This window comes from Zootoca vivipara, chromosome 5 (genome assembly GCF_963506605.1).
Source record: "Zootoca vivipara chromosome 5, rZooViv1.1, whole genome shotgun sequence".
NCBI lineage: Eukaryota > Metazoa > Chordata > Lepidosauria > Squamata > Lacertidae > Zootoca > Zootoca vivipara.
The window spans coordinates 75,656,376-75,682,939 of NC_083280.1; the positions used below are offsets into that span (position 1 = coordinate 75,656,376).

A 26,564-nucleotide genomic window follows, 5' to 3' on the forward strand; every position below is an offset into this window, starting at 1 on the left:
AACCTAAAACCCAAGCATGCACTCGATTGCAATTATCCATGCTCTGATAACATTTTTGTTAGTATGAATGTGTTATATATGGGGCTATTCTTAAAAGATGGTTTGGAAACTACAGACAGACACTGTACTATGAGACTGTTAACCAGGGCATCTCATTAGAGACATCTCCCATCAGTATCAAAAGAACTTCACTGGCCACCATTTGATTTTCAAACCCAGTTTGAGTTGCTCATGTTGACACTAAAGCTCCTTTCTCAACATCACCCAGCCCACAAATTCAGATATCTACCAATACTCCTCTGTAGGTGTTCTGATGTTGGACAAAGAGAGGGAGTGCACCTAGGATCTATTCTGCCCTTTGGGTGCCAGCCTAACTATTTATATTTACCCAGGACTTCTAATAATTTTACAATTTCAGTGAGCCATTTAAATTAGTGTATTGTCTTGTGTTTATGCTGATTGGATTTTGTGAGTTGTAATTATTTGTACGTCAGACTTAACATCTCATCCCAGATGTGAATTGTGGTGTTCCATTAAAACATGTTTCAAAGATATTGACGTATGCGGGCAATAGAGAATCTACCCCAAGTTCCTTGCTATAATCTTTTCAGGTTTGAAAGGCGTACACTTTTAAAGCCTTCCCTGTTCTTTGGACGTCTTCGCTGATCTTTATAATAAATTAGAATTTGATAAACAAACCACTTACTTCCACCAGGTACTCTGAAACAATTTTAAAATGCATATAAAAAGGCTATGCTTGTCTTGATTGACTTGGTGTTGCATTTAATAAATACATTTTAAAGACCTAAAACCAATTTTTCCTTCAAATATTTTCCAGAATCAAGCTTTTACAAACCTTGCTGATCTTTTGAATTATTTCAGATTTAAAAGTACTTGTTCTTAGTAAGAGGAACAATGTGGCTTTTGGTGCTGTTTGCCCCCTCTCCGTTCTCTTTTTTATTATTCTTTCTCCCCCATCTTTCTCTGCACAGGGTGGGTATTCTGCTCCTTCCTTCTCTCCCTGGCAGGGCTCATTCCAGGGCATCCCTCGGACTGTTCCACCGCAACGCAGACAGAGTGAGTCTGTACTTCTCACTCATATCCCTCACTGTGCTCCAGTAGCAGTTTCCCCTTTGCACGCACTGTTCATTGTGTAGCATTCTGTTCTTTCAAGCAAAAACATAAGACACATGCGAGTCTGTGGTCTAACCTCAGCACCTCTTTCACTTAACGATATAACTGCAACTTAACAGCTTTATCAAATGGTTTAATAATAGAAACCTTTATTTCATCTATTCTGAAAGTTTGCTTGTTCTCCACCCTTTCATGGCTTTTAAAGTGCGTGTTTGTCCCGTTTGTTCATGTTATCAGCATGTATGCTCATCCAAATATATTTGTATGATATTTGTGGAGATGTGTTCATACAAGTCATACTTTGATAACAGTATGTGACACATTGTGCTATATTTGGAAAATTACACTTTTCTTTCAGCTGTGAAGCTTTACTAAGAGATCTCTAAATCAGCAATGTGCCAGTGTAACAAATTAAGGAAGAAGTGCTTTTTCCAGCAATGCATGATTTATTAATATTACTCATTAACTAGCAACAGTTTGATCTAAAATGGGATATTGTTCTTTATGCACAATAGAAAAGACAAATTTGTTGATTTGTACTGTACTAAAATAGAGTAGAAAACTAGTAAAACTGATAATTTAAGCTAGTGTTTCACAATATATTTCAGGGAAAATATAAAGTGGCTACCTTGTTTGTGTAAACATTTTCATTTGCTTATGGTAGTTTTTTTGCGTTTTAAATTATCCGTAACCTAGAAAGCTGATTTGCAAAGTACGGATGTATTCCAATCAGTTTTATTAAAAGTTGAGTGGTGTCATAGTTTTTTTGGGTGGTTTGAGAATTTGCATTCTCAGTTTCAGTTAGATGCTGCTAAAATAAATTTAGTATGGGCAGAAATTAAGATCTTCGGCAATGTTCTTAAGAATTTAAAAGGATGATAACTAAAGGGCTATGTATGTTGTAAGAAAGCTATTTAAGAACTAAACAAAGACAATACTAACTGGTAAGCATGTGTGTGTGTGCGCTCTCTCTTTCTCTTTTGAACAGAGCAAGAACCTGCTCCTATTTAAATTGTGGGCAGAATTGGAACTGAGAACTGGCATTATTTGACCCTTTCCCTGGGATTTGGACTTTGCTACATGCAGTGCCTGGTGTGGACATGCCCCTGTTCTAAATAGCAACACATGGATGTACTACATTCCCAACATGTGGCTCAAATCAATGACCCCTGAGATTAAGGGTCTCTCATTCCCAAATGAATGCCTAGTTTCCATTATACTGAACTACACTTGGACAAGGAACTACTTTGGTTGCTTAGCTGAATTTGCATGGGCCCATCTTCTCACAGAGTTTGGGTTAGATAGACCTCTGTTGTGGTCCAATAGGATGCTCCTTATGATCTTAGTATGTCTTCCATATTGGGTAGTTCATTAATTTTCAGTGCTACGAGCTGTGCAGTGAAAGTTGCTTAGGGCTAGAAAATCAATGAAATAAGTAATATGAAAGAGTTCAGTAGCATGCACTTACTGGCTTAGTTCACACATCACATTAAGCCAAAGTTTGAAACAGGATGGAGCACCTACGGCCCAGGGGCTAAATACAGCCCTACTGGCCTCTGCCCAGACTTTGGGATTCTATCCGGGTAAAGCCCCCTCCCCAACAACACTGTTTCCCCAAACTACACCCCTAACTGGCCTTCCTTCACATTCTCCTTTAGAGTTTTTGCTTGGCTGGAATGTGTCCTTGAACACTGATAATGGCCCCTTTTTTGTCGGGATGGACAAAGAGAGGTGTGTGAGCATGTGTAGAAACTAACCTACTGTAGAAAGGAGCTACCCACTTTTGCCTTCCCAGCACTAGCATGTGGTCCCCACTCCCCACTGTCCAGATGGTAGTATAGTTTTCAGGCTGAAAATGTTTTCCAATTCCTAATTTAAAACAAACCTGTTTGCTTTGTGTGTTGTCCAAATCTGGGCTCATAGTTTGTTTCCTTTAAACAAATCACAAGTAGTAACCCAAGGCTTGTTGTTTGCTCACTGCTTTAAGTTTGTTTGAGAGAAACAGGTCCAAACTGGGTTCAGATGAAATGACAAGCCTAATTCTGGCTTGATTTGTCCATGGTGCGGCAGCATCAGGAGTGTGGAACAGTAGCATAGGAAGCTGCTTATGTGTCTAGACTAGGTGTGGTAAACCTGTGACCTTCCACATGTTGTTGGACTCCAACTCCAAGCATCCATGGCTGATGGGATTGGAATCCAACAACACATGAAGGGACTGGAGGCTCCCCCATCCCCTAACTAGACTGGTAAACTTCAATCCCTCATACCCAGTTGCCTGGAAGCTTTTCTGTAGAGTCTTTGGTATGTGAACAGTCACAGAAGTGCTGGTTAGTTTGATGATCAAAGGGCCAATCATACATATATTGAGTCAGGATGGTGGAAGTAAGTGGAACAAATTTGCCATAATTTCAGGATAGAAACTTATGCAAAACCAGCTAGGGGGTTGGGCAGAGTAGTTGTGGATTTAGGGGATTATAAGCTGTGAAAATACCCTGACTCATTTTTGGATGAGGGAAAGCCAAAAGGAATATGAGTTTATAGCGCATCACATATTACCTTTTGAGCATTAATGATAAACTGCAGACCAGGGGCAGCCAATGTGTGGCCCTATGGATGTTGTTGGATGGCAGCCCCTATCAGCTCCAGCCAACATGATGGGAGCTGGAATATAGCAACATCTGGAATATAGTGCATAGGTTTCCTACATCTGATATAGACAAATAAGACCTTCAAAACAATGTGATGAGCAGGAAATCAAGAGGCTATTAGAATTTCTGTGTAATCCTTCAAATTATCATAATTAGAGTCAATGCTGAGTTCCAGATAAAGGTGAGTAGAAATTAGGTACCAAGTCAGTTTTGTCCTTTGAAAAGTTGGCATAACTTTGTTCTTAAGATTCAGGGATATACATGCTTTATGTAAAAGACCTGCTTTAGTACATTGGAATAAAAGCTTTCTTCAATAGGTTCATATACACAACCATGTAATGAAAGAGAGGGTACTCTTTGGTCATGGCAATTGCTCATTGTTGTGTCTTGGTCCTCTGACACCACTGTCCTTGTCTTTTTCTTGTCTCTGCTTTCCATTTTGCTATTGGCAAGGAGTTGAGGAATTAGTCCATTACTTCTATGATAAAGCGTGGTACAGTACAACTTCAGATTTCTTCCTCCTTCCACTTCTTCACTATTGTGTTTGCTGCCCGCATGGTGCATGCATGTCAAAGTTGTGCATGCAGAGTTGTCTTGTTTTCTCCATACCTCACAACATTAATAGGAAAAGGCTGTTTGGTAGTTCTTAATGAAATCAAAGTAAATGTTTCATCTCACCTGTGTTATAAGCAAGAGAATCACTTTTTCATGCCTGTATTTTTCTACACCTTACTGAGTGGCATTAAGTTGTATGCAAAATTGCAAAACATTTGAAGTAATTTCCAGTTTACTGTGTGTGTCTTATATGTGGCAATTCTCTTCATTGATTTTCTGCTATTGAGCACCCTGCAACAACTCATGTAGAACCAGCCTTCACAGGATGCTGCTATATTGTGGCAGGGTATGTGTGAATCCTTTATACTAGAACATCTAGAGAAATCTGGAAATGGATAATTTCTAGAACCTATATTTACTGTAAAAAATACCTGTTGACAATATCCAAAGGCACAATTGGTGTTTAATACTTTGTCATAATCTGCTTCCTTGGTTAGACAGCATTGGAAGTATTCTACAGCACAATAAACATATAGTGCTTTTTTTAGTGCACACAGCATTGCATATGAGTTTTCATTAATCCTTATAACATCCTTGTAAGAGGCTGTTATTACGTCCATATTACAAAGTGAGATGGGGATACGGTTGAAAGAGTGATTATTTAACACTTCCCATTGAGTTCATGGGAGAAATGAAATTTAAATTGGGACCTGACTCACAACTTCTCCTGTCAAGCAACATTAGTTTCTTATCTGCCACATTAATGGAAAGCTCCACAAAACAGTTTAAACAAGTAGCTATCGTATACATTTCAGTTAGGTCTGTAGCAGGTGTTTGCCGGTGAACAACTTAAGGGTAAATATAGAGCTTTAGAGGGGAACCTGGCAATGGAGATATGTCTTCTATTTCTCTGACATTTGCTCCATAAAACAAATTAGCGTGTTTGCCCCCTTCCCCTGCAGCAATTTTTTACATGAGTGCTACAAAGCAGTCTGCTTTGTGTAGTGGGTGAAAGTGTTTGTGAAAGTCCCACTCCAATTTCATCTCAGCCATGCAATTTCAGCCATGCAATAGCCAGCCAGTCAACTTATTTAAGCAATTAGCTTATTGAAATACTTCTGTAACTGAAAGTAAATGAAAACTCAGGCTTAAATAAAACTAGACCTAAATTAAAACAAACTGGTAGTACATAGGCATTCCATACACTGGAAAGCACATATTAATGCCTATGCAGATTTTTACAGTTGATAGCATTTGTTTCAATAAATGGCCTATTCATTGTGATTATAGAAAATACTGTAATTTTGAATATGTAAACGTATTTCTCTTGCTTAGGCAGAAGGTGCATCTTTAAACTAAGGTTATTAAAAGTGGCCAAACGATTCAATAATAACTTAGCAAATTTCCTTCTGGATTCAGTATAAATGTCAGTAATAAAAGTACATAAAAACAAATGTTTTTTTATCACCTGAGCTCAACAAATCGAAAACAATGAATTTTCTGATCCCATTCCTTATAACAAGTAGACATGATTTGGAATATCAGTAGCCATATTCAGATTATCATATCCTGGGTGATTGAGCCAATATACGAACAAGACTTGTACCCACATAGACAGCCCCTTAATTCCATTTTATGATAACATGTTCTCTATTGGCCCTTCCATTAGGATAGGCCATGAAGCAGGCTTGCCTAGAGAGGAAAGAATCTAGGGGCAGAAACTGAAGACCCTTGTTAATTAAAGACTTCCTGGCTTTACTGCATGGATGGCTTGTGATATCTCTGCTTATTGTTAATGTAAGATTATCCAAAGTGGCCAATATGAGAAATATTTTATGCAGGACAAACCATGATAATACCTGAAAAGAAAGTGGAATGTCTTTTAAAATGAAGATTAAGAGCAAATTATTTCCATCTTTTAGAGAAATGTTTTCTTAATTTAGCTATGATAAGGTGTGTGTAGTTTGTTTTGCTTGGCATTGATATTTTAGATATAGTGGAATGATCCTAAATTTGGCATTGAAATCCAGTTTCTGGATTTGATTCTGCTTTGCTAATAAGGTATTATCCTTTTTAAGAGGCTTTTAATACTACATAAGGATTCAGAAAAAAGGGACGCAGGTAGCGCTGTGGGTTAAACCACAGAGCCTAAGGCTTGCCGATCAGAAGGTCGGCGGTTCGAATCCCCACGACGGGGTAAGCTCCCGTTGCTCGGTCCCAGCTCCTGCCAACCTAGCAGTTTGAAAGCACATCAAAGTGCAAGTAGATAAATAGGTACCACTACAGTGGGAAGGTAAATGGCATTTCCATGCGCTGCTCTGGTTTTGGGACCCAGGTGGCGCTGTGGTTAAACCACTGAGCCTAGGGCTTGCTGATCAGAAGGGCGGCGGTTCGAATCCCTGTGACGGGGTGAGCTCCCGTTGCTTGGTCCCAGCTCCTGCCAACCTAGCAGTTCGAAAGCACGTCAAAATGCAAGTAGATAAATAGGAACCGCTACAGCGGGAAGGTAAACGACGTTTCCATGTGCTGCTCTGGTTTGCCAGAAGCAGCTTTGTCATGCTGGCCACATGACCTGGAAGCTATACGCCGGCTCCCTCGGCCAATAATGCGAGATGAGCGCGCAACCCCAGAGTCGGTCACGACTGGACCTAATGGTCAGGGGTCCCTTTACCTTTACCTTTAAGGATTCAGAACTTTTTAGCTATAAATTTCAATTCTGTCCTAATTCAAACTTCTGGCATAGAAGTATTTTAAATCTATTTTGTGGAATTTCTAGCTGTTCCGTCTGCATTGTTCCTCTAATCTTGGCTCCATATGACAAATTGGGAAAAAGATTTCTGTGTGCCCTACTTGCAAGGGAATGAAATTTTCTACTTTGGCCAGTTGGCAGGTTTAGGGACCTTTTACTACAAAAGTGACCCCAATTGTTAAAGCAAACTGATTCAAAGAACTGTGAGCATAAGGAGAAATGCATTAATGCAGTGCAGTGCCACAGTGTAGTGGGGATTGGGTTATTGCAGTCTTTTCCAGTGTGGTGCCTTTCAGATGTAGTTAGATTCTCAGCTCACGTTATCCTGTACTTTTGGCTATGTTGGATGGAACTGGTAGAAGTTGAGGCCTAACATCATAAGTTGGGGAATGCTGGATTACAGTATAAGAAACAGGAAATAAGGAAAATTAGTTAGTTTGAGTAGGCCATCGAAAGGTGTTGATACTTTGCTCGTGCAAATGAGGGGAATCCTTAGAGTCTGGAGTGCTCTTCTGTTAAGTCACAGGGCACAGCCCACTACATTAATGCATTAGTGCAAAGATGCACTGCAATGACTACTAACTAGTGATTTTTTTAATGCATAATTGGATGGTAACCTTCGGTAATGGTAGAAATGGAGAAAGGATCTGCACAGTAAAGCGCTGAATTATCCCTTTTTGTCTTTATCATTCACTGCCATGCTTCTCCACTTTGACAGTCCGGAGATGTCATGGCAGATACAAGCCAGGACAATCTTTCTGGCTCTTCTGCATGTCCTTTTCTGTTAACCATTTCATTTCTCCCTTCCCATCTCCTAAAATAGTAAACTGTGGAATGTTAAGTACACCTACACACAGTGTTGCATGTACCTCGGTGTTACTTTGGAGTCCCCTGCAGCAGTTTACATACACCTAGTTTACATAATGTATTTGTGGTGCGTAGCTTCCCTGAGACTAGGAAATAAATAATTTATTTATTTATACCCCGCCCATCTGGCTGGGTTTCCCCAGCCACTCTGGGTGGCTTCCAACTGAATATTAAAAACAGTATAGCATCAAACATTTAAAACTTTCCTAAACAGGGCCGCCTTCAGTTGTTTTCTGAAAGTAAAATAGTTACTTATTGCCTTGACATCTGCTGGGAGGGCATTCCACAGGGCGGGTGCCACTACCGAGAAGGCCCTCTGTCTGGTTCCCTGTAACCTCACTTCTCACAATGAGGGAACTGCCAGAAGGTTCTCTGTGCTGGATCTCAGTGTCCGGGCTGAATGGTGGGGGTGGAGACGCTCCTTCAGATATACAGGACCGAGGCCATTTAGGGCTTTAAAGGTCAGTACCAACAGTTTGATTTGTGCTAAGAAATCTTCAAATTGCTTTCTTAGCAATTCCTTATGTTGAGAGCAATTCTAGGTGCTGGAGGAAATGTAGAAGAGCAAAGGTGGGCATACAATTTATGAAGAAGTAGAACATCAAAAAGATTATAGGTAGGCACTGGACCAATGAGAAAAAATGAATGAATTTTAGGCAAGGGGTAGGATTTACAGGTGGATTTTCTCCACACCACATTACGGTACCTGGTACTTGTATGCCTTCTTCTAGTAGTAATATATTTTCATTTCCTTGAGTTGCCAGTATTTTTACTGGGGCATATGGTCAGAAATGATGGACTTCTGGGAAATACAAGAAGTGAATTAATATAAAGAAGTGAGTAAATATTACAACATAAAATGTTAAGAAATGTTGATAGTTTAGAAATATTTAAGGCCCTTAAATCATTAACAACAGTCAAGTGCATATCTGCTCAGAAGTAGGTTTTATAGTAAAGTGGTATTTACTGTCAGATAGATGTGCCAAGGATTGCAACCTTAGAATATTAAAACACTTTGTGTCAATAGAACTCTTTCATTGTGTGGCAATGTCCCTCCCTCCCCAGGAAATAAGACACGAGACACAGTGAATTAATTTTAAGTGGGTGAAAAGGCCACAACTTTATTGGTTTCGGATGTTGAGCGGTATTGGCTTAGGCATTGGAACCTAACCGACTATATCCGACTGTAACCCGTGTGTTACAGTCTGAGAGAAATTAACCACCAGAAAGGAGCCCAGTGATGTACATCTACTGGAACACCTCCTGTGGCCACCGTTGGGGGGTGCTATAAAGCCCTGACCTCCGTAGGCTCAGGACAAAGCTACCGCCCCAGGAACCCCTTTAACGGGATTAAATCTCCAATTTCGGGCAGATGATGATGTAATCTGCCCCCCCTTCTTCATTTATGCAAATTTCCAATGCCTAACCGCCAAAACCCAGTTGTGACGAATTGCTATGAGGTAGGCGAAAAAACCAGTTTGGCTAGTCCAAGTGGAAAAAGTCCTACCAGGCCCCCCGGCCAACCAAGGCGACCAACCAATGTCCATAGCAGCGTCGGCCTAACCTGCCTAACCTAAAGGGCGGGTGGGTGGGTGATCCGATCGAGCTGGGAGCCGGGGCGAAAGATGCTCAGTTCCCGCCTCCGGCTTGGTTTAAAGTGGGGAAGCCCCGCCTCCCGGCTGACCCGATTGGTCAGCCCGGGTATGCCGGAGGCAGGAACTCCCCCCTCGCGAGGGGGCTGAGCTCTCAGCCCCCATCGCGAGAGTTCAGTCGGGCCAAGCCCACAACACCGCCTCCGTGGGATGCGGAAGTGGTTTTTTGTAAAGGAGACCTTGTAGTGGCTGGCTGTAGTTAGATTTCTACAATACAAGAGCAGTCCTAGAGTGCAGTGAAGAAAGGAGAAGGAGTTTCCATGATTATAGGAGGTGTGTGTGTATGGAAATACACACACACACACAAATGTTGTTTTCATATAGCAAAAGGGAATTTTATTACTTTGCAAATACATCTGCCTAGCAAAGTTGACAAATGTTATACCTCACCCAGTCATGAATCTCCAGGACTGAGCAATTTGAAGACCACTTAAAGCATCTCTGGCCCAGGGAGATGCACTTAACCACATGCAGAATATGTGGATGTTTTCATTTGAGGCAACCTGCCGCTTCCAGGCAAGTCCCCAAGCTGCTTTTTAAACTCCCCTAAGTAATAAAAGAGTACAGTTGGGGAGCTACTGATAAGGAAACCAGTGCTCCACTCTGCACCATAAATACTGGCTTGTTGAGAAAAAGTTATTTTCACTTTTCAGTCAAAATAAGATGGTGAAGCTTGTAAAAACATTACTGAGGTTTGGAGGGTTGTGATGACGTACTGCAATGTAGAAGTGTGTGCACACTCTCACTCACACATGGTGGCCTCCTGGATCCCTGATGATCATCATCATCCAGAGGGGGTTAGGGAGGAAGCAGAATGTCCTAAAAGTGCTTCTGCAACCTGATCACTGGATGATTGCTGACCTGAAAAAAAGTACAGCATTTGTACATCACTTTCTGATTACCTGCTTGAGTTTTGCTTTCCTCCCTCTTGCTGTATGGGAAACCTCCTAGCTTGATTCTGGTATAAGCTGTTATCCATGCATATATCTTGCCGTCACACCCTTTCCCCCTGTTACTAATTATATTTATTTTGGGTCACTTTCTACTGTACCTGCTTTTAAAACTAGCTTTTCTGGGAAGCTGTGTCGTCTTCTTTCTCCCTGCCACCCCCACAAAACATTGTAGTCTTCCCTCCAGTCCTGCACAGTCATGCAACAGTGGTATGTCGTCTAATATCACATCTACAAAGCTAGGATTGCTATACAGAAATTCATTGAGAACAAAAATAGGCTAGCAACCCAGTCCTAACATATACAGAGCTATATCTGTCCACAGTGTTGACATAATGATCATTGTAATGCCATTTTTATATTTGTGGTTTAACATGTCACATTGGCTCAGTTTGCAGTTGACACTAAGCCAAAACACAGCTTAGCATGAATGAGTAAGGCCTTGGGGAGGAGATCAGGTTCGCTTTACTCCCCCAGTCCTACTGCTCTCCTGTGAACTAAGCCACAGTGGGGAAATCTCTGCCCCACAGGCCTAATCAGACCCACTGAGCTCCCACATTTGGCCCACCAGGCTGTTTTGGTTAAGCCATGCTCACATGCTCTACCCCTGATGTCATCTATAGCATGAAGTATGTGGCAGGTAAAGGTATAGCTCTCTGCTGAAATTGGGTTTGTAGGCACCACTGGTCAGCAGCACTTGCAAAGCCCTATGCCTTTGAAACCACTGACAATCAACTGGTGTTTGCAAAGCACCATGCCTTTGCTCACGTGGTTTGATGTCAGACCATGTGGGTAAAGGAAAATGGCACATGAAGGGTGAGGGAGGTAAGCATCTGACCCACTTACTAGATCTAGTTCCCCACGACTAGTTTGGCATGTCATCTGAACCTAGACTCAGTGGTTTGGAGTGAGACAAACTATGAACTCTGGTTCAGATTACACACTAAACCAAGCCATGAAAAAGCTCAGACCAGCACAGCAGGACAGCGAAGCAGCAAAGCAGCAGAAATACCATATCTTTTCCAAGAACTTCCACATTTGCAATAAGCCAATGGCCAGTTGTGTGTGGTCCTGGTCTTTGACTAGGTCTTGATACATTCCAATTTAGGTATTAATGTAGAAAAATTGGGATTGGATAGTCAGTATGTTCCACTAATTTGCAATGTGTTGATCTTGTGGGGGCCCAGGGTACTCCAAACTATAGTCTCCAGGTCTTTCACTTTCTAAAGTTATGGGAGAGGGGCACATTGATATTTCTTACAGAACTAAATGTAAGCCTTTGTGTAGGGTAGGGTTTTTTTTAAGTGCCCGAAATTCCATTGGTAAAATGAGATGAACCTATACATAACATGCAGTGGACATAATAGGCTGCTTTATCTCACCCAGTTCTGTCTGCTCTGACAGGTAGTAGCTTTTTGAGGTCTCAGGTAAAGATATTCTCCAACCTTGCTACCTGTGTTCATTAAAATTGTGCAGTATGAATGTGGCTATTGCACACAAAGCTCATGCTCTTTCACTTAGATATGAGTTCTTTGTTGTATACTTACATCCTTTTCTCAGGTGTGACAATTGCAATATAATGTTCCTAAAATCTGGGTTCATTCTGTATAATCGTATTATGCAGTGACTTCATTAAAAAAAAAAATCTCTTTTTTCCCCTTATAGGTTTCCCCTCCCCACCTTATAGAATAAAACCTTAAGAATTTTATTCATAGCTATAGCATATGAGCACTTAATAGGAAATTATACGTGTAACTTCTCATTTACATGTGTGTGCCATTAAATTTGCTTACCATTTCTTGGGCATTAACGTTCTTTTTGCTACAATAGTATGTTTGTGTGTGTTTTTATTGTTTGATCTGGCTATTTTTCCTGCTACAATTGAGTCAATAAATTTCCCCCTGTGTTGCACAATTTATTTTAGATTGCTGGATTTTATTTTGTTGTTGCAGATGTCTGGGAATGTGTTTCACCTGTTTTTCAAATGTAAACTTTTGAGTGAAAAGCTGGATTTCAAACTACTATAACAGATCAGTGTGTCTTTCATTTATATTAACTGATTTTTACCTAATTGTTGGCATCTAACTCTCTCTCCTATAGCCTCAAGTACTACAGCCTTCCAGCCACCTTCCCAGTTTCACAGACCTCGCCCAGGGAAAATTAACAAAAACGTCACTCATCGGGGCCCACAGTGAACCAACAGAAGACCAAAAGAAAAGTGCTGGCCATGAATCTCAAAATGCTGCAGATGGCTCCTTCACCAATAGCCTAAATGAACTGAGCACTTTAAATACACAGTTAAATGTAAGGAAGGCAGAGGAGAATGCACATTCCACCAAGAATGTAAAAGTTAGAGAGAAACCTAAAGAACTGTCTGGTAGAAAATTTAATACACTACATTCGCATCCCTCTTCTCACTCATCTTCCCAAGTAAATAGTCAAGAAGTGCAGACCAAATTAGTTCTAAAAAACAGTTGCTCGCGGACAAACCAGGCTTCAGCGCCAAAGAGTTCAAGAGTTACCAAGACTCCGAAGCAAAATGCTTTAGTGCCTCCTCCAGTAACGGTTGCAGCAGCATCTGCAGATGGCTCTTCTGCTTCAAAGGAGCCTGAACAGCTGCCGCCAAGCCACCCAACACAACTGCAGCTGGCATCCAGTCAGTCTGATCTGAGTCATAAGAGCCAGAAAATCTCAAAGCTTCGTCCTCCAACGATTTCCTTTAGGCCCAAGCAAATGACAAATCCAAAAATCATGATGCCTCCTGAATCTCAGAATACCTGGTCAAAGACAAACCACTCAAGGCAACTAATACAAGCAAAAGAAAATATGCAGAATCAAGATTCAAACATTCATTCTGGTGACAGTGTGGCTCCTAATCGGCATTCCCGCCTCCCTAAACCAAAGACATAATTGAAATCATGACTTGCATATGAACATCTCAGTGTCCTGTATTGTAAAGCTGCTTACTCTCACCCTTTCTTGTCTCAGTCAAGAATCTTCATCAAAAGCATGCATGCACTGAATGCTTCAGTTCTTTTGGTACTTAACTATTATAGTCTAATCTCTTGATTTTGTGCCATTTAGAAATGTGCATCATCCCTTCAAAATATGGTTTACAAAAGTCTGTGCTATCCATTGATTGCATTGCCCATATGTCCCCTTTGAAGATTGTTTGGCTTAATACTAAAGTTTGAAATGGCTACTGGTTGCTAAGAGTAAAGCACCATTTGTTTGAGGAGGACAGGCTGCTTGCTGGAAATCCAACCCTTAGTAGTTTGGACCACTGAATGTTAGGTGGTTATGGATACACGTTTGGCTCTGACATCAACTATGTGATAAATTAGTTTTTTTATCCTCAATCTCAGCCATAATTCTGACTCTGTATCTCAGAGACCTATGCAAAATGCTCCTATTTATTACAACAATGAACCCAAGACTGTCTAAATGATGTATATGTGGTGTTGAATTGGGGTTTTTATTTCATGCCAGGAGGATCCCAAATTGCTGTATTTACTTTTTGAATTTATATTTCACTGTTCACAAGGGGCAAACAAAATTTCACAGGGTGAAATGGATATTAGTTAAATTTTAAACATTAATCCATCCAAAACCTTTTCATGCAGATAGTTGTAAAATGGTATGTGCTGTGACCCTGGGAATAATGACTCCATGACACCTGTGTTGTGGATTTTCACAGCATAACTTTCATGTTAAGATTTAACTTAATTGTAACATTATTTATTAATTTATGTTGCTGTTGCAAGTCTTATGAACCCAACTTGAAATGTTTGCACAAACCTTTGCCATAAATGTAGGGATTTGAAAATTATTTTTCATAATAAAAGCTTGTTTTTTAAGAAAATATTTTTAAGATACACAAACACTTTGGGACATCTTGTGGAGTCATAAGAACAGAACTGGTACTCTTTCAAGAGATTAATAATATTGCATTTGTGGCTAGTTCCTAGGTATTGAATGAGGGATGGAAAATGACTGGTAAAGGAGAAAAAATTCTCTTAGGTACTCTGTATGAAGATGGTTGCAGTTTAAATATTTATGGCGCAATGAAGTGTAAAGATATACCTGTAACTTACATTAGCAAATATGCAATAAAATGCTCTTATGAGAAACACTGCACACACCCCAAAACCAAATATGTAGTAGGTTAACTGCATCTAAGTCTTACTCAAATGCCAACCAGAGAACAACGGTTAGAAGGTAGCCTTTTCAAACGCTGCCTTTTGTACTGTTAAATGAAGCAGGTGCGAGTATATTACAGTAGTAGGTTTGAATCCTTTGTTGAATGCTATCTCAAACATTGATACTTCAAAAATGAAACCAGAGCATTTGCAGATTGGGCTTACTTTAATCCAAGAATATATGCCTCCCTCTGAAGGGATGTTAAAGATGCTTGCATAAATCAAACATGGTTCCTTAGTCATAAGACTGACCAAGAATATCCTCTTAGGTTAACTTTATCTATGCACCTTAAACCTGTAAGAGCATATGTTTGTGGTTGCTGTCCTCAACTAGGGAATACTCTCGTCCGCCCAAGAATTGTCAACAGCAGGAAACATTTTCAAGATGCAAAGCTGGTCGATGGGAACTGCAGGGTTGTGAATTTTGCCTCCCAACACCTCACATTTTGGTGATAACTGATGGGGAAGCCCTATCATTGTAGGCTCCCAACGCAATTTAGAACCCTCTAAATTGCTTGAAGGCGGCACATGGGTCTACATGATTCCCAAGAAGTTATCCTTCAATTTGTGAAGGGTCAGAATGAGTCCCACATCCCCTGTATAACCCTTTTGCATGAATAATGCATTAAAAGGGCTAAAGTACAACTAACTTCCTAAAGCTACACAACTTTTTAAAACGTCAGTTGCATTTTTGTGACCAGGGATGGGGTAATACGAGGTCCTAAGATTTAAATTGTACAATGGTTTTCTCAAACATTGAAATGGATTATAACTCAAATTCTCACATTATGCTGTTTAATTAAGACAGACTAAACACTTCCTTTTATATTCCATCTGTCCAAATAGTTTGATTAAATGGTTACTTAGTAGATGTGATCCTTACAGTAGATACTTTAGCATTTACAGTGGCACAGCAGTTTGTGTTACAATAGTGTTCCTTTCTGGTTGGAGTCAAGGTGCAATTACAGCATACTCTTTGAACAACAAATATAGCATGATCCCATATTGTCATATACAGCTGATACTCAATGGTTTTCCAATATTCAAACATTACTGGAGCAGAAGTTATTGATGCATCTTCTTGCCCTTTTAGATATGTTCAGACATCTTGTTGAAGAAAAGAGACCATTTGTCATTGGTAAATGAAGTTTTAGGAATAATTTGATTGTATCTTATCATTCTACACCTACTCTTATTAATTCAATTTCAGTCCAGATACAAAAAAATAATTTGCCAACCCCCCAACATGTATAATGAGCAGTCCGACAATTTGCTCTTCTGGAAGGAAATTGTCGCTTGCCTAGGGCAACTACTCTAAAAGCTGTTTTCAGTTATTAAAGACCTTTGCATCACATTTTAAAGCTTGGACTTTTATGGATTTCCTTGGATATAAATTAGAAATTATTTATTTTTAAAAAAATTAATATTACTAAAATAACTCTATTCCTCAGAGCACTTAATGAATAGTTAGCACTGGAGTTGGTCTTAGTTCTTAAATTACTAAAATATAGTACCTAATGAAAAGGAAGTATTTTCCAAATATAATTTTAAGATTGCATGCCCCATTAAAAAAAAAAAGTCTGGCAATTTAGAATCAATGCTGAGGATAGCGGATTGATTACATGTAAGGTTTAGATGGATAGTCTAAATAGATTGTGCTGCCAGCACATGCAAACTTTGGGGTGGGCTGAGTTTGCCACTGTTGCTAGAAAAATTGAATGAGTTGCCACACTGCCAAAGGCAATTATCTGACAGAGGAAGCTTAGCTAGGGGCTTTCACCATCAGGCATTTCTCTATCTCTAAACTGGATATGTAATCTTTCCCCAAGTATGACTATATCAAAGAAAGTTACAAAGTATGTTGAGAAAGTTCAGAGTGTGAGACAAAGCTCTTTCAGGTGATGAGAGGGAAAACTGAAGGCTCATGACGGTTTGTAGAAAGTGCTGTTTGGAGTGCCAGGCCTGTATTGGGACTCTAATGGTTGTATATTTCAAGAAATATTAATACTTAAAGGGAAGAAATGCCATTGGTATTTTAAATGCAGATATTTAAAAATTTGATTTTGATTAGGTTTTTAAACATGTGCATTCTACCTTTCTGGATCCTCCTACGTTATGCAATAGTTCCTAAAGTGTTAAAACAGCTCCTCAAAACGTATATATATATTGAAGATATCTATCTTTTAACAATAGCTGTAAAAGCGAAACAAAACTAATTTTGCACTTTATAAACTATGAGCTCCGTTGCTTGGAGTTGTGCCTAAATTTAATCTAAATGCCTGTGGTTGAGTTAGTGAAATAGTTTTTGATTATGCATTGGAATTAGAGTGGGCTTTTAAAACAACGGCAGCTTTCCATGGATGATGCAGCTTACAAATGCTGCCAGCCTCTTCCATTCCCTGCCACCTGTTCATTATTATCTCCAAATGTTCATGGTATCATTGAGTGTTACTGCAAGGTATTGCCCCCCAAAGGCTTGTCTCACTAAGCATCCACTTATTTAATACCTAGCATTTGCATACTATCGCTAAAAAAAATTGTGAGCAATTTCTTTTGAAGGAGAGGCCCCTGGAGACACCAGAACAGAGGCTTAAATACTCCACTTTGTTCTATATGGTTAGGTATGATTTTTGATATATTAATGAAACCATGTGCAATACTAAGCACCCACCTCCCCAAAGTTGAGTGAATCATTTGTGTAATCAATGAGCATCAATTCTTTCAAGTGGTTCTCAGACAAGCATATAACATGAACTCCCTCTCCAGCTATGGTGAAGTTTAAGTTGACTGCACAGAAACCAATCCCTGGTCTCAAATGCTGGTTTTTTTTTTTTGTTGTTGTTCTAATGCAGCATAGATAATTAGAATGGCATTTGTGATTTCTTCGTTCCTTGCATGTCAATACATGTGCATTCATGAAACCTTTCATATACTGGTAGAGTAACACGCCTGCGGATGGAACATAATTACCTTCTCCCCCCCCCCATAACTATCTGCATTTTTATTATACCATTAAAATGGATATTGGTTTTGGAATGGGGTTTCCATTTTGTCTTTGTTTTCACCTGGGTGCAATGATTCTCTGACAACCATGGGCACAATTCAGGCAAAGCTAAGCACTTTTAAGGTCTGCTGATTTCCATAGGCGAGTTTGGTTTGTGCTTGGCTCTCCCTCATTGAAATCAGTGGGACTTGTGTGCTTAATGCTGGTGAAATTTGTCCTGCTGAAATGCAATCATGGCCGTAGATCCGGGTTTCAGTCCCTTCTACAACCATGCTCTCGGAAAACTCCAAAATATTTTGATCACTGCTGTGGTAAAGCTGCTCACTGCCTACATAAATGTCAAGAGCACCACAATAAATTAATATTAACTGCAGTGTTAGTATTATATTTGGTACTAGCTGCAAAAGTACCCTTAATACATAGTATTTCGTTAAAAAATATTAAAGTAAATACTGTATATTGGAACTTGCTTGTAAAGATGATTTAAAAACTTGTATGTAAAGACTTTCCTCCGTGTTGCTTTAGTGAATAAAATTCATAATTCTGAATGTCTTTGTGTGTTACAAGTTATTTGTCTCCATTTTTGTGGTTTGCTTGGGTAGATTCTGGGAGATGCAGAGTGTTCTGGATCTTAATTTTAAAATGATTATTCTGCCGCCTAGTGTTGTCAACAGAAATCTGGACAAATCACAATCCGTTGGCTCATCTGAAATCCAATATAATTTTAGATGAACAGAATAATGGAAATAATGGGGTAGTGACAACAATGGGTCCTACAAAAATGTTTTGAACACGTCCAGTCAAAAGTTAATGCTACTGCATTCAGTCAAACTTACTCCCAAGCTATGCATAGGAATTCAGTCACGCTAATTCATAATAAACTGAGTGTTACTACGTGTCCCGTTGATTTTGGATTGGGTGTATAAGACTGCACAGTTGCTTACATTTTAAGACTCCTTGGGGGTAATGACTTTGGGGCTGCCATGATGTGCTCTTTTATTTCAAAATTTACTAGTACACCACTCCACAACAATCTTTTAAAACAATCTTTTCACTCTTTCGGTATTAATCCTTACTGTTATTTGGTGCTATCTCGCTGTCCTCCTCAGAAGAAAATGTCTATACAGTGGTACCTCGGGTTACAAATGTTTCCGGTTACAAACGCTTCAGGTTACAAACTCCGCTAACCCAGAAATAGTACCTCGGGTTAAGAACTTTGCTTCAGGATGAGAACAGAAATTGTGCTACGGTGGCAGCAGGAGGCACTATTAGCTAAAGTGGTATCTCAGGTTAAGAAGTTTCAGGTTAAGAATGGACCTCCGGAACAAATTAAGTTCTTAACCAGAGTTACCACTGTATAATAGTTGAACATGTAAAATATTAATAATTGGAGGGGACCAGTATTCTAGTTATTGTACTTCCCTGCTTTTTAATATTGCATCAGTCTGTGCAGTCTGTTTCTGCAGATTGCTGCTCTGAAAGTAAGGATTTCATGTGGTAACTTGGATTTCATTGGATATAAAACACTGCAATCCAGACACACATTTTGAAGCCCCACACACATTTGATGGGAGTTGACTTACGTGTTCTTGAAATGTAGTATGCACTCCACTCACTCCTTGTCTTTCATAAAAAACAATGTCAGGCCTTCTGTGATTTCAGCATGTGTTTCTTTAGCACCTAGCTCTGTGTAAATACTTATTTTTGTATCCACCCTTACTACATTTGTAGGCCATATGTTTTCCAAGGATCTGGTGTTTTCTTGGCTGAATCCTCTTAACACCTTCATAAAGTGACTGGCCAACGTGAGCGAGCTCAAAGGCCTTGTATGAATTTGCCCCCAGCTCTCTCTAGTCCAGGCATCCCCAAACTGCGGCCCTCCAGATGTTTTGGCCTACAACTCCCATGATCCCTAGCTAACAGGTCCAGTGGTCGGGGAAGATGGGAATTGTAGTCCAAAACATCTGGAGGGCCAAAGTTTGGGGATGCCTGCTCTAGTCCTAACTCCCAACATCCTGTCTACTGTACTACATGGGATGTCCTCTTCCAAATAGCATTTTAGCATCTCTTCATCTGTAAGGTACATTAGGCAGATAGTCGCTTGGGCAAGGACACCCATCGAACACATAAAGGATTTAAAGCAGAATTTCCCATGTCCAGGCCCAGCAATCAAACCACTGCACCCAATGGAAGAGGCAGCTTGAGGAGAGGAACTGGTCTACTCCAGCCCATAATGGATTGCAGTAAGCCCTCAGTTTACGTGGAGGTTATGTTCCGTGGATTGCTCCTAAAGCCAAAATCGCATATAGTCAAAACAAATGGGGTGCAATTGCAGTTGGGATATCCAAAGTTTATTTCCTCGACACCCGCCCACTTTTTAATTGTAAAAGAAAGTGGTCAAGCACATAAAGCTAAATGCGCACAAGTTACATGCATGTAAGTTATGGGCTTACTGTATACTAAATAGCCTAGAGGTAAGGATTAAAGTCAAGGCTGAGATTTGTGCAATAAACAAGAGACAAAGTACCAACTCTCTTTCCACAAATAGGACTCAACATTCCGAGTGCTGAGTAAAACAATTGCATGTGAAGTGCTTTGGCTGCTTGCTTCCTGTTTCCTGCTTGTGTCTTCACAAAGCAAGTGGGCCCATGCCGTTTCTGAGCTAGCCCTAAGAAGTTTGAGCTCTAATGCAGCCATAGCCCACGTGGTACAACTCCCATTATGAATGACCATTGACCACAATGGCAGGGGCTAATGGGAACTGTAGTACAACATCATCTGGAAAGGCACCACATTGTTTACCCTTATTCAAATGCTACAAATTGATTGCAGGAGAGGAAGAAAGAGAAAGATCTATTATGGCAACCTGAGTCCAACTAAATGATCAAAGCAGGCATCACCCCCTGGCACGCAATCCACCTCAGTTCGAGAAGAAGCTGTTCCTCCTTCACCCAGTCTTTAATCAAAGCACCTAGTATTTAGCCCCTCTGGCCAAGCCTGGTAACTTAGTTCAATTCAACTCCAATTACTACTACTTTTTAACTGGAAAGAGCAGGCTGTTCTCTTGTCAGATGTGCCTCAAGCCAGGAAGCACCTGCTTTTCTCCAAATCAAGAGTGGAAAAGGGAGTGTGAGGCAAGAGAAGGTAATGGATGATTTAGAAGAGGGTGATGTTGCACCATGAGCTGTTTTTGTGAAAGTATGTGGTCTTTCTTCTTCACAGCACTGTGATGGTCCTCCAGTGTCAGTGCTTCTGAATAGCATACATTTTTTTGACTAGGTAGTCCTCGCAAGGTGATCTTACTACTCGGTTTTTGCAATTTGTGTGGAATAGGTAAATCTGAACAGTTACCAGAGGAAGCACAATCTAGCTTCTATTTCACACACAGAGAACCTGGGCATGAAAGGAGCAGGGTAAAATTGTCACATGAGTTTTGGCACCTCCCAGAAATTGTATATCTGCTTTGCAGTGCCAGTGGGCAGGCCTGTTATTTCTGTCTTCCCCACTTGTTGTTTTAAATCAAAGCTTATGGGAGAAAGAAATGCTTTGCTTTGGCTGTTGTGCAGCAGAGGGCACTGTGATGCAAGCTAATGGGGGGAAAGTGAATTCTTAAAAGGTATGTGAAACTCCTGCCCTGCCTGCATTAAAAACAGCTTCTTTCTGCAATGACTGGGTCCTTGACAAATGTGGTTGCTGCAGTCTACCCCTCACGTCTCCTGTTCTCACTGTTGGGAGGATCACAAATTAAACACTTAACTGTATTCTGAATTTTCTCTCCCCGACTCACAATATATTTGACAGTGAGCAGCAGCAAATTAGCTCAGCCACAACTCTTCAGCTGAAAGAAACTGTCATTACTTTGGTGGGAGGAGGGGAACAGAGAGTGATTGATAACCCAAGTAAAGTATGTTTGTAATTAATGTATATCATTCATAGGCCTCATATTTCCAGCTGGTTGCATTTATAATTCATAGCTATGGGAAGAAAAGACATGGGGAGAGGGCTGAATACTGTGGGGCTGGGAGGGTTTCTCCTCACTTTGAATAGATGCCAATCCAGTAAAATCTTCATAAATCTTTCTGCAGTCCAATATAAGACTGCTATAAATTGCAAACTTCGGGGCAAGCTTCTTCCAGCCCACCCCACTGTATGTTCTACAACCAAGTTGCTCTTTCCCAGTCCCCAGAAAAGCTGCAGATTGAACCTATATCTTTCTGCAAAAAACATATACATTGCCACTGAATTGCACCATTTCCCTGTTTTACAGGTGAGTAAGGAACTTGTATGAAGGTTTTGAACAAATAAGGGTAGACTCATAGGGGGAATTCAACCTTGTGCTAAGATGATAAGCGCAAGCATTTCTGGTTGCCAAAGGGAGTGTTCTCCGCTCTCTTCCCCACCCTTCAGAGCAGATGTGGGGACAAGAAGTGTGTGGGGGGGAGCCCCATTGTGCTAGCAGGAGACTTTGTACTGGCTTCTGCTAGTACTGTGGGTTAGCTAGATCCAACCTATGGAGTTGAATCCAGACTTAATTTATTCATCGCTTTCCCCAGTCGAGGAAGTCTGAAAGCAACTTAAAAAGTAAAATACAAAAAATATATAAAAAATACATAGCATATAGATCCTACTGAAACTAGCGGGAAAAGATAAGTCATGTCTTGATTTTCATTGAAATAAAGGTGACTGTAATATTGCCTGAAGTTGGCTACAGTTACATGTAAATGTTAATTCCACATTTGGGTATGGGTGTCTAGAGATGAACAAGGTAGCTCATTGCCCCTCATGACTGTTCTTGTCACTCTCCAACTTGTAGAGGATGACCTTGGAAGCAAGGAGCCTTCTGCAAAGCTCCTTGTTTGTTTAAATTGGGTGGCAGAGATTGTGTCCTTATACCCTGTTCTTTCTTCTGGGTAGATATGCATACAATTACTCTGTACATCTAGATCTGTGGTTCCCAATGTGGGGCAATTTGATTTTTAAGTGGGGCAATTCAAGAATGAGTTATTAACAGTGAATGGCCTTTAAGGCTTCCTCCACGTGAATAGGAGCTCACTTTTGGAATAATAAGAATTATATGTCACGGGGGGTGGGGGTGGGGAAATCAGGATTTTAGAGATGCTTAGGTGGGGCATGGCCAAATAAAGGTTGGGAACCACTGATCTAGAGCCAACCCATAATGTCTGAATTGGGAACCAAATAACCTTTCTGCTTCAGGGGTGGGGCTTCTGGATCAGGGGGACCTATTCCCCCAGGCAGATTTTTATTTTTAAATTAATCAAAGGTGGGCTTTCCATAGCATATATGTATGACATGGACTTTTTCACTGGTTAGTGAATGCAGAAAACTTTCACATATATGTAATTTCCAAAGGATTTTTGCTGTTTAAGCGCAGTAATTTTTGCTTAACCCTCTCTACATGTTAATCACTAGAGTTGCATCGTCAGAATGAAAAGCAACTCCATCCTCTGCTAGAACATAAATGTTACAAGTATCAGCCCAAATTTTGATGCCTGGAAGCATCTTAAGAGCTCTCACCTGTTGAAAGCAGTGTTTTATTGTGCTTTGGGCTGAATGAGATAATTGCACCACCGGTCTTTGAGGCCATAAACTATGTAAGTCTCTCTTTTGGTTTGGCTTGTTGGTTTACATTTTGCACAGAACGGAATTCAGTCAATAATTCCTCCCTGTATAATACCGTACATTTTGATAAATACCTTTCAAAGTGCTTCCATCTGAAGCTACCCGATGTTGCACTTCTTTAGAAAAGTGCTGACAGTCTTGAGAGAGAAAAATCAATCCTCTTTATTCCACATTCCAAATAGCCTATTCTCTCCCCAAACTAGGACAGTGTTCTTAGCGTTGCATGAATGTCTGGCAGTTTTCTGATCTATGCAAGGCTGAATATGACCAAATGTTTGCTTCTGCCTCCGGCGCTCGTCATAACTTCTGCTCTTTCCTATGGAGCTTGAAGATTACTGCATCAACCTGCTGAGCTGACCTGCAGGAAAAAATGCAGCTAGAGGGCGTGAGAAATGGATGTCGACATGGAACCAGTGAGGAAGGGATTCATAAGGCAACTGCTACTTGCATACCATTCAACAAGAACCAGGCTGCCTTTTTAACCAGAGCCAGTCCAGGAGGATACCATGGCTGATGGTATCAAAAGACAACAGGTGATAAGAAACAGGAGCAAAGTCACACTCCTCCTGTCCCAGTCTCTGCAAATATCATCCATCAGGCCTGAAGCCACATTGGAATGGATCTAAATAATCTGTGCCATCCAAGAATGCTTGCAGTGGCCCTACCACAACCCTCTCTTTTCCTCAAAGGGGTATATTTGATATGGATTGATAGTTGCTTGAGTCTAAAGGGTCCAGAGCTAATTTCTTTGGGAGCAACACCACTGGCTCTTTCAAAACAACAGGGACCACCCCTCAAGCAATGAAGCATTAGCCAGGGTTAGGCTTGATTTTCTCCAAATCATATCAGAGACTATACTTCAGGTCAGTCCCAAGCAGCATGGCATACTGTTGAACATATGGTACAGGAGTTTTAGTCCAAAACATCTGGAGGGGGTGCCAAGTTGGAGAAGGTTCAACAAAAGCATGCCGAAGACCACCATGTCCAGTAATGGAAAGGCTGGAAAGGAGTTTAGTGAGCTTCCTCTGCGCTAATGGTCAACACTAGTTCACCAACGGGTCACAAAGGAGGATCCATTTGGACAGACTCTAGGCTTTGTTGTAGTACACATGCTTTGCATGCAGTACAGTAAGTCCCAGATCTAATCCCTGGCACCTGTCTCCAAAAGGGCTAGGGAAAACCCAATTCTGAAACCCTGGAGAACCACTGTCTGCCAGTCTTCAACTTGTTGCTCTCCTTTTCAATTGCAACTCCTATATAATTCCTAAATATGCACCATGCTAACTGGGGATAATGGGAGTTGTAATCCAAAGCATCTGGAAGCCCCCAAAGTGTGGAAGGCTGGTGTAGGCAATCCTGAGCTAAACAGACCAATGGTCTGACTTGGTGTAAGGTAGCTTCCTGTGTTCCTAATACATAGGGCTTCACATACATACCACCCATCATAGAGCCAGGCTAGTAAGCGCTATCACAATCACTGTTTGACTGCCACAGAATGGCTTTTGAGTGCCTATTCAGCTCCATTTTTAGAAAGCTAACTTGAGATCAGTTATGTACCCCAACTCCTGTTCTCACCAACTCTTGCTTGTGCCATTGTGTCCCCCCCCCGACACACATTTCAGAAGTCTGATTATATCTTGTGACTTGTTGGATGCCTGTAAATTACCCCTTTGCATGGTGACCCTGGGGTATTGTAAGTATTGCTGAGCTTTTTATCATCATAACTCTGGTTGACACCAGCCTTTCATCAGCATTAGATAAATTGACATTGAATTAACCTCTTACTAGTGAAACCATGGAAATCGTTTTTCATCAATGTTCCTGCTCCTCGGAGGTGTTTGCTTGCTGTCAGAAGCCCCCAGCATTGGTCTTTCCATCAAAGGTACGGTAATAATTAATTTTTCTGTGCTTTGGGGGTTTGGGTTATTTCTTAGACAAACAGAACAAACATTGTCAGAATTTATTTTCAGTTACTTTTCTCATCTCCACAGCTCTGCAGCTTTGATAAAAGGATCTCATCTCCATGGGTTGCCTTTAATCTACTTCAATAAAATGTGAATAATCTCATCAACACCTTTGGAGACTTAACTCCACCCAGCTGGAACACAGGGGCTCTGTTGTGGTTGCCAGGCAATACTGCAGTAGATGCTCAACTGCTACAGGAGAAAATATTTTTACTGGTAACTGGTGGAAAAAATGTTGACAGCCTGGGTTGGGTTCTGAGGTCAGGAAACTTGTGTATCACTTAACCGTGGGATCCTGATTACATCAACCAGAACTATCCAGAAATCAAAGTGTGGTTGATGACAGTCCAAACATTTCCTGCAACATAGTGCAATCCCCTACACAGTGGAGTAAGCCCCATTGAATACTTATTGTTGAGTAAACATGCATAGGGTTGTTTTGCTAGCCAACAGAGGTCCAGCAGTTGTCTCCAAAGAACTCACAAACAAGGTACAAAAAAAAACCACTTCTTTCTTGATGTTTGCCCCACTACCTGATATTTAGTGAAGTTTTACTCACTGCAGACCTCTTGAAATTAGTGGACATGTACCGTATTTTTCCGTGTAGAAGACTATATTTTTTCCTAATTTTTTGAAGTTTAAAATAAGGGGTCATCTTATACATGGATAGTGCATAGTGAATTTTCTTAATTTTGGGTTAAAAAATAGGGGCCGTCTTATACATGGGGGCGTCTTATACGTGGAAAAATACGGTATATATCCTGTTCATTAAACATGTTTATTAATTTCAATTAATGATATACAATGAAATGCTATAAAATGAATTGAAAAGGATGTTCAAAATAACTTTTGTAAAAAAAAACACAACCAGAAGCTTTTCTTTAGGACTTATAGGGATAGAACTACCCAAATTGTATAGAAATTTATTTACGTATGCTACTACAGCAGCAAGAATGCTACTTGCCCCAAAGTGGAAAGAAGCAGAAGTCCCAGCAAAGGAAGAATGGATACAATTTTTTTTTTTTTTTGGAATATGCAGGAATGGTGAAACTTACCAGAAGAATAAGAAATCAATATAATAAACCGTTTATAAAAGAATGGAAATGGTCTATTAAATATTTACAGATAAATTGGAAACAGATAAAAACATTAGCAGGTTTATTGTAATAACCTGCAGTTTCATAAGAGTACGTATTTAAAGT

General features: G+C 40.3%; 1 protein-coding gene across 7 annotated transcripts in view; it reads left to right on the top strand.

Annotated features, from left to right (window-relative positions):
• The window catches only part of CCSER2 (coiled-coil serine rich protein 2), a 61,439-nt gene extending 38,598 nt beyond the window's left edge, over positions 1-22,841 (top strand). For 5 of the 7 annotated variants that reach the window (XM_035137668.2, XM_035137664.2, XM_035137670.2 and 2 more), the window contains one exon: positions 12,656-22,841. In XM_035137668.2, the coding sequence (XP_034993559.2) occupies positions 12,656-13,465 (810 nt within the window). In that variant the 3' untranslated portion in view covers positions 13,466-22,841. Of the gene's footprint in view, positions 1-992; positions 1,078-12,655 lie in introns of all 7 variants that reach the window. The other 2 variants (XM_035137672.2, XM_035137671.2) reach the window with 1 other exon arrangement.
• Positions 22,842-26,564: the final 3,723 nt, after the last annotated feature.